The sequence below is a fragment of the Babylonia areolata genome, chromosome 29 (assembly GCF_041734735.1).
Source record: "Babylonia areolata isolate BAREFJ2019XMU chromosome 29, ASM4173473v1, whole genome shotgun sequence".
Classification (NCBI taxonomy): Eukaryota; Metazoa; Mollusca; class Gastropoda; order Neogastropoda; family Buccinidae; genus Babylonia; species Babylonia areolata.
The window spans coordinates 5,066,241-5,078,724 of NC_134904.1; the positions used below are offsets into that span (position 1 = coordinate 5,066,241).

The following is a 12,484-nucleotide window of genomic DNA, read 5'->3' on the forward strand; positions in this document are numbered from 1 at the left end:
CTCCGTTTGCGCATACCCAGAGTCAAACACTCGACTGTTGGCCGCCGTTCTTTCTCTGTCTATGGACCTTGCAATTGGAATGAACTTCCTCTTTCACTTCGTCAAGTCTCCACACTCAGCTCTTTGAAGTCTGGCCTTAAAACCCACCTCTTCCCAAAATAGCCTCCCTTCCCTGCCTCTTCCTTGTCTTCAGTTTCTCCAGTTTTAGAGTTATGCATGCGTGTGAATGACTGGTGCGACAGCGCTTTGATTTGTCTCTGCACAAGATTCAGCGCTATATAAATACCATTATTATCATTATTATTATTTAAGGCCTGACAAAGAGCGTTAGGTTAGGTTATGCTGCTGGTCAGGCATCTCCCAAGCAGATGTGGTGTAGCGTGTATGGATTTGTCCGAAGGCAGTGACGCCTTCTTGAGATAGTGAAACAGAAGATAAAAACATATCGAGGTGAGGAAGATGTGTGAGGTTGTTTTGTATGTGTGTGTGTGTTGTTGTTGTTGTTTTGTATGTGTGTGTGTGTTGTTATTGTTGTTGTTTTGTTGTTGTTGTTGTTGTTTTATTGACAGCTGTTGTTGTTGTTGTATTGCTTTTTATCACAACAGATTTCTCTGTGTGAAATTCGGGCTGCTGTCCCCAGGGAGAGCGTGTCGCTACAGTACAGCGCCACCCATTTTTTGTATTTTTTCCTCATGCAGTTTTATTTGTTTTTCCTATCGAAGTGGATTTTTCTACAGAATTTTGCCAGGAACAACCCTTTTGTTGCCGTGGGTTCTTTTACGTGCGCTAAGTGCATGCTGCACACGGGACCTCGATTTATCGTCTCATCCGAATGACTAGCGTCCAGACCACCACTCAAGGTCTAGTGGAGGGGGAGAAAATATCGGCGGCTGAGCCGTGATTCGAACCAGCGCGCTGAGATTCTCTCGCTTCCTAGGCGGACGCGTTACCACTAGGCCATCACTCCACTGTAAAGTGATACAAAGAGATTTTGTTTGTTGTTTTAACGAGCGAGTGAGGAAGAAAGAAAGAAAGCGAGTAAATGAATGAGCAGAGTAAAGAAATGATTGGCGTGACTGTACAACAGTGTTGCAATTGTGATATTCTGTATTCCTTGATGTGTGTTATTTGGGTGACTGCTTTCCTTTTTTGTTCAGAAAAAAAGCCCAGTGAAGCCATCTTACTAAAAATAAGAAAGAGAAAAAAACAAAAAACCACAAATCAATGTACACACACAAAAAAAAGTAACTGATTCATCATGATACCTTGATCAACAAGGTTTCAACAAGTCAAGTGCTTAATTAACAACGCATTATGATTCTTGCTGCTGCTGTTCCTGCTGCTGTTGCTGTTATTGCCAGCAGTGTCCTATAAGCTCTGATCTTTCATAACCAGGAAGAGAAAGGGTAATTCTGGCTGTCTCCGCTTTCGTACACGCATTCGCATCCTGGTAGAGGGTTGATGCTTATTTATTAGATCAAGTACCTACGTCAGGGAGCCACAGTCGAAGAAGACAACAGTTACATACATACATATACACATACAACAGGACTACGCTGCGCTGTGCACGTTTTTAGAACTATTCCCGAATTTCTCTCTTTCAGCTGGCTGATGCTGAAGCAAATCAGGTAGGATTTTGTGTGTGTGTGTGTGTGTGTGTGTTTTTGTGTGTGTGTGTGTCCCTCTCTCTGTGTTTGCCTGTCTGCCTGTCTGTCTCTCTCTCTCTCTCTCTTTTCTTTTTTTTCTCTCTCTCTCTTTCTTTATGTTTCTTTCTTTTCCCCCTCTCTCTCATCCTCTCTTTCTATCTCTCTCTCTCTCTCTCTCTCTCTCTCTCTCTCTTTCTTTCTTTCTTTCTGTTTCTTTCTTTCCAATCTCTCTCTCTTTCTTTCTTTCTGTTTCTTTCTTTCCCCCCCCTCTCTCTCACCCTCTCTCTCTCTCTCTCTCTCTCTCTCTCTCTCTCTCTCTCTCTCTCTCTCTCCTCGGTCTCCCTGTCTCTGTCTCTTTCTCTTTCTCTATCTCATTACCTGAGACTTTTGAGATATATGTTAAGTGCTTGCAGTTTGATCATCGTCATTGTCGTTGTCATCGTCTTCATCAATATCATAACCATCTGATGCTGCTGCTGCTGATGATGATAATGATGATGATAATGACGATGATGATGATGATGACACCTATGATAACAACGACAACGTCGATGATGATGATGATGATGATGACGGTGATGATGATGATGATAATTGTCGTTGTTCTCGTTGCTGCTATTGCTGTTCGTTACTGCCGCTGCTGATGCAACTACTACTACGACGACGACGACGATGACGATGACGACGACGACGACTAAGACGGCGCTGCTGTTTTCGTTGCTGTTGTTTGTGGGTGATGCTCAGATTGCTGTGTATGGTCATGAGGCCACAGATTGTATCTGTATTAGTATTTCTCTTTTCATCACAACAGATTTCTCTGTGTAAAATTCGGGCTGCTCTCCCCAGGGAGAGTGCGTCGCTACACAACAGCGCCACCCCTTTTTTTGTATTTTTTTCCTGCGTGCAGTTTCATTTGTTATTGTTTTTTCCTAGCGAAGTGGGTTTTTCTACAGAATTTTGGCAGGAACAACCCTTTTGTTGCCGTGGGTTCTTTTACGTGAGCTAAGTGCATGCTAGCACACGGGACTTCGGTTTATCGTCTCATCCGAATGACTAGCGTTCAGACCACCACTCAAGGTCTAGTGGAGGGGGAGAAAATGTCAGCGGCTGAGCCGTGATTCGAACCAGCGCGCTCAGATTCTCTCGCTTCCTTGCTGAACGCGTTACCTCTAGGCCATCACTCCACTGTCCTTTGTGTGGCCTACCGTATGATGGTCCAACTGGGTTGTTTCTTTGTGTGTTTTTTGTTTAATTTGGGGGGGGGAGGGGGGGAGGGGGGGTTGTTTTGGGGGGTGGGGGGGTTGGAGGGTCGGGGGGACGGGCGCAATAGCCGAGTGGCTAAAGCGTTGGACTTTCAATCTGAGGGTCCCAGGTTCGAATCTCGGTGACGGCGTCTGGTGGGTAAAGGGTGGAGATTTTTCCGATCTCCCAGGTCAACATGTGTGCAGGCCTGCTAGTGCCTGAACCCCCTTCGTGTGTACACGCAAATAAAAGATCAAATACGGCACGTTAAAGATCCTGTAATCCATGTCAGCGTTCAATGGGTTATGGAAACAAGTACATACCCAGCATGCACACAACCGAAAGCGGAGTATGGCTGCCTACATGGCGGGGTAAAAACGGTCATACATGTAAAAGCCTACTCGTGTGCATACGAGTGAACGTGGGAGTTGCAGCCCACGAAGGCAGAAGAAGAAGAAGAGGGGGGCGGGGGGTGAGGGGGGGGGGGTTGCGCACACATGTATGTACGTTTGTGTGCACAGTGTAACTGCTGCAAAGCTGCCAGCGAAGTAACTACTGACCAATCGCTCTCAGTCTGTCTGTCTGTCTGTCTGTCTGTCTCTCTCTCTCTCTCTCTCTCTCTCTCTCTCTCTCTCTCTCTGATACACACACAGGGAATGAGACAACGATACAGACAGCCATACAGAGAGACAGCCACACGGACCCCCACTCACCCACCCACCACCACACCCACACACCCGCACACCCCTTCTCCCCCTCGGTCCCCTGCCCCACGCCCTTCCACCCCCCTCCCCCCAGCCCCCACCCCCACTCACACAAACCATTGACGCGTGCGCGCACACACATCACTTGACGGCTTCCTAGCCAAGCCCAATGTGCAGATCTGCCTTCCGATTGGACACTTGATCAGAATGAATGCGGCGTGTGTGTGGGCCGTAGTCTGTCACTGGAAAGAGGTCAAGCATTATCAGCAGTATCATCTGCCAGTTGGGGGCAATAAGAACATAGCGCAAAATGTTCAGCTCACACTGGCACTCATACGGTTTGCGGTGTCTAAAAATGAATGGTTAGAGAGCTAGATTCTCGCCCGAATGTCCTGAGTTCAAACTCCCGGTTTCAACGCCGGCACCTGGGGCCGTATTCAAGACAAAATTCATTTTGCCTTCAGGCAAGTTATCTTTGACATGGTTGGGACCTGCGGGTACAGTTTACCTTGAAGGACAAGTTAGTTTCATATTCACGACACAGCTCAGACAGCTTTCCCATTGTCTTTTTTTTTATCACTACCATTCCTGTCTGTGCATGCTCTCAGTTTCACTTCTCATCGCACCACAGCTGCAACATTGTCGAGAAAGTTCGCAAAACATGTGCTATCCGTAAAGCACGCCTGTTTTCCATTTAAAAAAAAATGCAAACTGCTGCAAAAGGATCCCCCATATTTACCTCTGCTTCGTGGGCAGTCACCCTTGGCAGGTAGTAAGGGTAAATTGCCTTCGGGCTTGTAGACACGCGGGTAGACTCTTGTGTTCATGAATACTGGATATTGCTTTGCTTGCCATCGGGCAGTTTGCCTTGCCTCAGGCAGATTACCCACAGGTACACATTTACCCTCAGGCACGATGTTCTCTTGACTACGGCCCCTGGTGGGTTAATTAAGGGGTAGAGATTTGGGGATTTTTTGTTTGTTTGTTGTTTTGTTTTTTACCAGGTCAACAAAATTCATGTACAGACCTGCTTGTGCCTGAACAAGTGGAGAGGAGTGATGGCCTAGAGGTAACCCTTTTGCATAGGAAGCGAGAGAATCTGAGTGTGCTGGTTCGAATCACAGCTCAGCCGCCGATATTTTCCCCCCCTCCACTAGACCTTGAGTGGTGGTCTGGACGCTTGTCATTCAGATGAGACGATAAACTGAGATCCCGTGTGCAGCATGTATTTAGCGCACGTAAAAGAATCCACAGCAACAAAAGGGTTGTTCCTGGCAAAATTCTGTAGAAAAATCCACTTCGATAGGAAAAACAAGTAAAACTGTACGCAGGAAAAAATACAAAAAAGGGTGGCGCTGTAGTGTAGCGACGCGCTCTCCCTGGGGACAGCAGCCCGAATTTCACACAGAGAAATCTGTTGTGATAAAAAAAAAAAGAGAAATACAAACCCCCTTCTTGTGTGTATATATACACATGCAGAAGATAAAAAAAAAAAAAAAAATACACACGTTAAAGATTCTGTAATCCATGTCAGTGTCCGGTGAGGGGTGGGGGTGGGGGGGTATGGAAACAATGACATATCCAGGGTACACATCCAGCCCACCCCCATTCCCCCCACTCCGCGAAAACGGAGTTTGGCTGCCTACGTGGCGGGGTAAAGACGATCATACACGTAAAAGCCCGCTTCTGCATACTGCACGATTGAACGTAGGAGTTGCAACCGACAAACGAAGAAGAAGAAGAAGAGGACCTAACAAAAGAGCAGTACACTTCTTCTTCTGCGTTCACTCGTATGCACACGAGTGGGCTTTTACGTGTATGACCGTTTTTACCCCGCCATGTAGGCAGCCATACTCCGTTTTCGGGGGTGTGCATGCTGGGTATGTTCTTGTTTCCATAACCCACCGAACGCTGACATGGATTACAGGATCTTTAACGTGCGTATTTGATCTTCTGCTTGCATATACACACGAAGGGGGTTCAGGCACTAGCAGGTCTGCACATTATGTTGACCTGGGAGATCGTAAAAATCTCCACCCTTTACCCACCAGGCGCCGTCACCGTGATTCGAACCCGGGACCCTCAGATTGACAGTCCAACGCTTTAACCACTCGGCTATTGCGCCCGTCAAAAGAGCAGTATAATCTGTATAATATATTCAGACTACGACTGGATGACATGTTTGTGGTAATGCAATTACCCCCCCCCCCCTCCCCATTCATATATTTTGTAAATGTGAACAGTTGAAACCTTTTTTTTTTTTTTTTACTTCATTCATTTACAAAATATGCAGTTCCATCTGCTTCCATTGGAAACGTTTTATACGACAATCAGCTTTCGTTTGAAATAGTTCAGAGAGGTTAGTTAGGAGCCCAGTTGGCTCTCTGTTTTGTTTTGATAGTTTGAGTAGTTAGTTTGCTATTTCATTTCAGTCATACGATTTTTTTTTTCCTTTTTTGTGTGTGACACAAATGCAGAAGAGAGGAACAGGAAAAAAGTAATGATGATAATTATGAGGTATGGGTAGTGTGCGGAAAGGGAGAAAAAAAAAAGAAAAAAAGAAGGAAAGAAAGAAAAAGATAAATGAATGGATGAATAACTAGATAAAGACATAAACGACAATCAAATAAGCAGACATATATATATATATATATATAAAGAAAGAAAGAACGAAAGAAAATGATAAATGAATGGATGAATAACTAGATAAAGACATAACGACAAATAAATAAGCAGACATATAAATTTTTTTTAAAAAGAAAGAAAAAGATAACTGAATGGATGAATAAATAGATAAAGACATAAACGACAAATAAATAAGCAGAGATATGAAAAAAAAGGAAAGAAAAAAAGAAACAAACAAACAAGGAAACAAAGAATGACAGAAAGGAGACATAGAAGAATAAATATACACATAAATGAAATACTAAAATGAGAATAAGAATGACAGAACAAATAAGCAAATAATAATAATAATGTACATTCATATAGCGCCCTTTCTCTCAAAAAGCTCAGGGTGCATTACATGAAAGAAAAATATCACAAGTTACATAAAACATTCATGACCACTCTTTCTCAAAAAACACCTCCCCCCTCCCTCGCCCCCCCCCCCCCCCTGCTCCTCCCCTGCCCCCCCCCCCTCCCGCCCCCCAACGCCTTCCACACACACACTCTTCCCCTCCCACTCTCACATATATCCAAAGTGAGCTGACATGGGTGGTGCTGGAGAACAAGGAAGGCTGAGAGTGCTTATAAACAGGTTTCAAAAAGATGAGTTTTTAGTGATGAGCGATGCACGGATATGATGAGGAAGGTTGTTCCAGATGTGAGGAGCAGAAAAAAAAAAAAGAAAAAAAAAAGGTTCTTGTACTGACACGAAGTAAGTGAACAAACAAACAGACAGACAAATAAATGAAGAAAGAAAGAATGAATGAAATGGGAACAAGCAAGAAAGACAATCAAACTGCCGATACAGAACTAAATGGATACACTTGACAAGTCCTTTCTAGTGACATGTCCTGTTGACCCTTTCAACACCCCACACCCTCACCCCACCCCACCCCACCCCACCCACACCCTCACCCCAGCCCATCCGCACCCTACCCCACCCATACCCTACACCCACACCCTCACCCCAGCCCATCCGCACCCTACCCCACCCATACCCTACACCCACACTCCACCCTACTTTCACCCCCTCTTTTTTCTTCTTGTTTGTTTGGTTTTGGTTTTGTTTTTTCTTCTTCTTCTTCTTCTTCTTCTTCTTCTTTTCTTTTCTTTTTCTAAGCTAAGTAGGCCTACTCATCGTTTGGTCATGTCATCTTCCGGGGTGTTGGCTTCATTGGTCAATGTCTCATTTCCTGATTACGCGGCCTCTTGTTTTCTCTGGGTTTTTGTTGTTGTTGTTGTTGTGTGTGTGTGGGGGGGGGGGGGCTGTTATGTGTGTGTTTGTTTGTTTTCTAGCCACGTTGGCCTACGTTTTTTTTGTTTTTTGTTGTTGGTTTTTTGCTGTTGCGACTACTACTTCTACTTCTACTGCTACTGCTACTACCACTACTGCTGCTGCTGCTAAACTTTTATACTGCTATTACTGCTGCTGCTGCTGCTGCTGCTGCTAACTTTTATAGTACGACTACTGCTAGAGCATCTTAACCATTTCACCGCCAAGCTCGCATTAATGCACAGGCATGGTAGAGGCCCCATGTCACTGAAAGGTGACCATTCATTGTTCTGTTATCCACGAACCTACTGATCTTAATGTTCGGTGGTAGGATAGGCCATGTTTTCTATACATCGCAGGGGGAATCCCCTAGCTGTTCTTAGCCACTGTCCTTTCTGTGTTTTATACCACAAGGTAAATTTGTACTCTAAATTGACTGGCGATGAAAAGGGTTAAAATGGTAAAACACCTCTGTCAAATGTTTGAGATAGATTACCATCCATCAGGAAACATGGTGTACTGTGTCTCTTGCCGTTGTTCCTGTCTCGAGTTGTCGTTTCCTTGTTTTGTTTGCCCTGTTACAATGGTGATACACACGTGCGTTGGTTGTATGAAATAAGCGATTACAAATCAGCTGCGTGTTTCTGTAATGTTTTGGTGCGTGAGCGCGCGCGCGCGCGTGTGTGTGTGTGTGTGTGTGTGTGTGTGTGTGTGTGTGTGTGTGTGTGTTGTGCGAGTGTGTTTGTGTCTGTGTGTGTCAGAAAGAGAGAGAGAGAGAGAGAGAGTGTGTGTGTGTGTGTGTGTGTGTGTGTGTGTGTGTGTGTGTGTGTGTGTGTGCATGCGTTAACTATCAACTAATAAGATGCGTGAAACCTGGAGATCCTCGTGTGAATTAGACCCTTGACCTATACTGTCTGGTCGGAGGTTATATAGTTCATGCAAGTAGGGGACGGAGAAATATAGATAAATGAATAACTGAATGAATAATCTAATCCAGAATGTTGCTATCGCCATTCAAACACGAAGTTCTTAACAGATGTCTTTTTTTTATGCCAGGTGAAAACGTTGACGGCAATAGGTAACCATGGCGACGATGGAAACAACAGGTGACGCATTTCACAGTTTACGTCATTCTCCCCCCTCCTCCTCCTCTTCCTCCAGCGGTCCGAACAGCCTTCACCCTGGCAGCAACACGACCACCGACAACATCATCAGCAACGACACGTTCGTGCTGGACCGTCATCAGTTCCTTCACAACCAGAACATGGATCTGGTGGCCTCTCTGATCCCCACCCTGCTCTACCTGAGCTTTATCCTGGTGGTGGGCACTGCAGGGAACTCTGTAGTGCTGGCTGTGTACTGCCGAAGGTTCCGACCCAGCGTGACGCGGACTTACATCGTGGCCATCAGCATCTGTGGCTTGCTGACCACCACGCTGTCCGTGCCCGCCGAGCTGCTGGAGATCCGATATTACTTCACCTTCACGGACGCCTGGTCCTGCAAGCTGACCCGCAGCGTGAAGAGCTTCTTCAGCTTCCTGGCCGCCTGCATCCTGGTGGCTGTGGCGCTGGAGCGGCACAGCAAGATCTGCGGCCCGTACTTCAGACGTCTGCTGTCGCTGAGGGTTCGCTGGAGCCTGCTGGGGTGCGTGCTGTACTCTGCCCTCATCACTCTTCCCTACACCGTCATAGCGGGACCTCGGACAGTCACCTTTCCTGGGGTGAACTTTTCGGGATTCCGTTGCTCCGTCGAGGACGATTACGTCAACACGATCGTGCACGTCATGCACAACTTCTGTGCCGGCATGACCTTCATCATGTGCTTCGTCATCATCCTTGTCTCTTACGTCAGGATCGCCCGTCGGATCTGGCAGCACCAGCAGCGCACGGCCCCCGCCAAGAGGACCTCCCAGACCTCCAGACAGCTGCGCCAGGCTGAAGACAGGAATCGGAAGCCGTCCATCCGCGTTCAGCTCTTCAACTCCGCCATCAACGACAAGATCAAGCTGGACGGGGGCCGGGGCGAGCGAAGCAAAACTCTGATGATCAATGACGACGACGACCAGCCGTCGGACGCCGTCCCCACTCCTCACCCGGCGCAGCAAGAGCCGGAGGAAAGCAGCGTCGCCGCGCCACACACCCTCACCGTGCTCAAGTCGGACAGCGTGTCTGATGACTACAGCAGCCTCCAACCCGTGGCCATCAGCGTCGGCACTTCCACGGACAGGAACAGAGAAAACGGACTGTCCGCCTCTGAGGTAAACGACAACGAAATCTTCGCTTCAGACACTGACAACGGGAACAGCATGCTGGAGATAGAGAACGGAATCTCTCTGTCGGAGAAGGACAACGAAGCCTCCGTGGCGGAGAACGAGACCGAAAACATGGAAGAGAAGGGAGGAGAAGAGAAGGAAGGAGAAAAGAGGAGAACGAACGAAGAGAAGGCAGAAGAAGAAGAAGAAGACGGGGAAACGAAGGAAGAGAAGAAGAGAGTCAGCGAAGAGGAGAGGGACAAGACCCCAACCCTGCCCCAGACGGCACACACGTCTGCACAGACACCCAGGAGAGAATCGCACACGGTGCAAGGGGAGAGCAACCCCAGACGTTCCAAGACCAGCACGTGCACGGGCACCCAGCAGGCGAAGCGGACCAGCAAGCAGGACAGCTCCAGAAGCCGCTACAAGCCTCCCTCCACCAGGAGGATCCCCACCAAGACCACCTTCACCTTGTTCGTGCTGACCATCATGTCCGTCTTCATCAACTACTTCCCCTACATGCTGATGACCTCGCTCAGCAAGTGGGAGGACCGGCTGTCCGCCGCGATGGGCAAGAACGGTTACCACGTGCTGCTGAGGTCCTACTTCATCCACACCATCTTCAACCCCCTGGTGCTCTTCTTCTGCTCGGCTCCCTTCAGACATGAGTGTCGGCGTCTGTTCTCTGTCATTGGGTCCAAAAGGGCGGGGCACAGGCATACCACGCTGAGAAAATGAGGGGGCGGGGGGAGGCAGAGGGGTACACTTGATTGATTTGCCGTGAGCAGTCACCGACACTCGCAGAAAGAAACTTTCCGGTTTGTGGGTGTGTGGGTGTCGGGGAATATTTGTGTGTGTGTGTGTGTGTGTGTGTGTGTGTGTGTGTACGTGTGTGCGTGTGTGTGTGTGTGTGTGCGTGTGTGCGTGTGTGTGTGTGTGTGTTTGTGTGTGTGTGCGCGTGTGTGTGTATGTGTGTGTGTGTGCGTGTGTGCATGTGTGTGTGTGTGGAGAAAGAGAGAGAGGGAGAAAAAGAGACTTAGACTCTTGGACTCTCATACTTATGCCAAGAGAGAGAGAGAGACTCTCAGACTCATACTCATGCTGAGAGACAGACAGACAGACAGACTTAGACTCGCAGACTCTCATACTTACGCTGAGAGTGAAAGAGAGAGAGACAGAGAGGGAGAGAGAGACTCAGACCCTCATACTCACACCTTAGGCTCAGAGAGAGAGAGAGAGTCTCAGACTCACACCTTAGGCTCAGAGAGAGAGAGAGAGTCTCAGACTCACACCTTAGGCTCAGAGAGAGAGAGAGAGAGTCTCAGACTCACACCTTAGGCTCAGAGAGAGAGAGAGAGAGAGTCTCAGACTCACACCTTAGGTTCAGAGAGAGAGAGAGAGAGTCTCAGACTCTCACCTTAGGTTCAGAGAGAGAGAGAGTCTCAGACTCTCACCTTAGGTTCAGAGAGAGAGAGAGAGTCTCAGACTCTCACCTTAGGCTCAGAGAGAGAGAGAGAGTCTCAGACTCACACCTTAGGCTCAGAGAGAGAGAGAGAGTCTCAGACTCACACCTTAGGTTCAGACAGAGAGAGAGAGAGAGTCTCAGACTCTCACCTTAGGTTCAGAGAGAGAGAGAGAGTCTCAGACTCTCACCTTAGGTTCAGAGAGAGAGAGAGTGTGTGTCAGACTCTCACCTTAGGTTCAGAGAGAGAGAGAGAGAGAGTCTCAGACTCACACCTTAGGTTCAGAGAGAGAGAGAGAGTCTCAGACTCACACCTTAGGTTCAGAGAGAGAGAGTCTCAGACTCACACCTTAGGCTCAGACTCATTAAATAGTCAAGAGCATTTAAAAAAAATACACAAAAAATAAGTCTCCAACGCAAGTACCAGAGAGCAGAATGAATAACAAGGAACATTATCCCGTGTTTTCAGATCATGTCATGTACATAAACTGCCCGTGCAGTCTAACCATGCGTCATCAGCATTCACAAACACACTGTGCTGCCCGCTGGGACATTGTGCACGACAAGTTCAAGTTGGGGGCGGGGTGGGGGGGGGTGTGGCCGAAGAACGGTTACCACGTGCTGTAGAGGTTCTACTTCATCCACACCATCTTCAATCCCCTGGTGCTCCTCTGTTTGCTCGGCTCCCTTCAGACATGAGTGTCGGCGTCTGTTCTCTGTCACTGGGTCCAAAAGGGCGGGGCACAGGCATACCACCCTGAGAAAGTGAGGGGAGCCGGGGGGTGGGGCAGAGGGGGACACTTGATTGATTTGCCATGAGCAGTCAGCGACACTCGCAGAAAGAAACTTTCCGGTTTGTGTGTGTGTGGGTGTCGGGGAATATTTGTGTGTGTGTGGGTATGTGGGTGTGGGGGTGTTGGGTAGGAGATAATATTTGTGTATGTGGGTGTGTGGGTGTGGGGAAGTTGGATTTGAGAGAATAATTGTGTGTGTGGGTGTGGGTGTGTGGGGATGGGGGTGGGGTATGAGATATTATTTGTGTATGTGGGTGTGGGTGTGGGGGGTTGGGTATTAGAGTATATTTGTGTGGGTGGGTGTGGGTTTGGGGGGTTGGGTTTCAGAGAATATTTGTGTGGGTGGGTGTGGGTGTTGGGGGTTGGGTATTAGAGAATATTTGTGTGGGTGGGTGTGGGTGGGTGGGTGCGGTTGTGTGTGTGTGTGGAGAGAAAGAGAGAG

At 47.8% G+C, this 12,484-nt stretch overlaps 1 protein-coding gene across 1 annotated transcript; it reads left to right on the forward strand.

Annotated features, from left to right (window-relative positions):
* Positions 1 to 1,472: 1,472 nt before the first annotated feature.
* LOC143274791 (uncharacterized) lies at positions 1,473 to 12,217 on the forward strand. Its single transcript, XM_076578718.1, has 2 exons — positions 1,473 to 1,628; positions 8,589 to 12,217. The coding sequence occupies exon 2, from the start codon at positions 8,617 to 8,619 to the stop codon at positions 10,522 to 10,524; it is 1,908 nt and encodes a 635-aa protein (XP_076434833.1). The 5' UTR covers positions 1,473 to 1,628; positions 8,589 to 8,616; the 3' UTR covers positions 10,525 to 12,217.
* Positions 12,218 to 12,484: the final 267 nt, after the last annotated feature.

Excerpts from the sequence above, each read along its gene's own strand:
- LOC143274791 (XM_076578718.1), top strand. The coding sequence starts at position 8,617 with ATGGCGACGATGGAAACAACAGGTGACGCATTTCACAGTTTACGTCAT.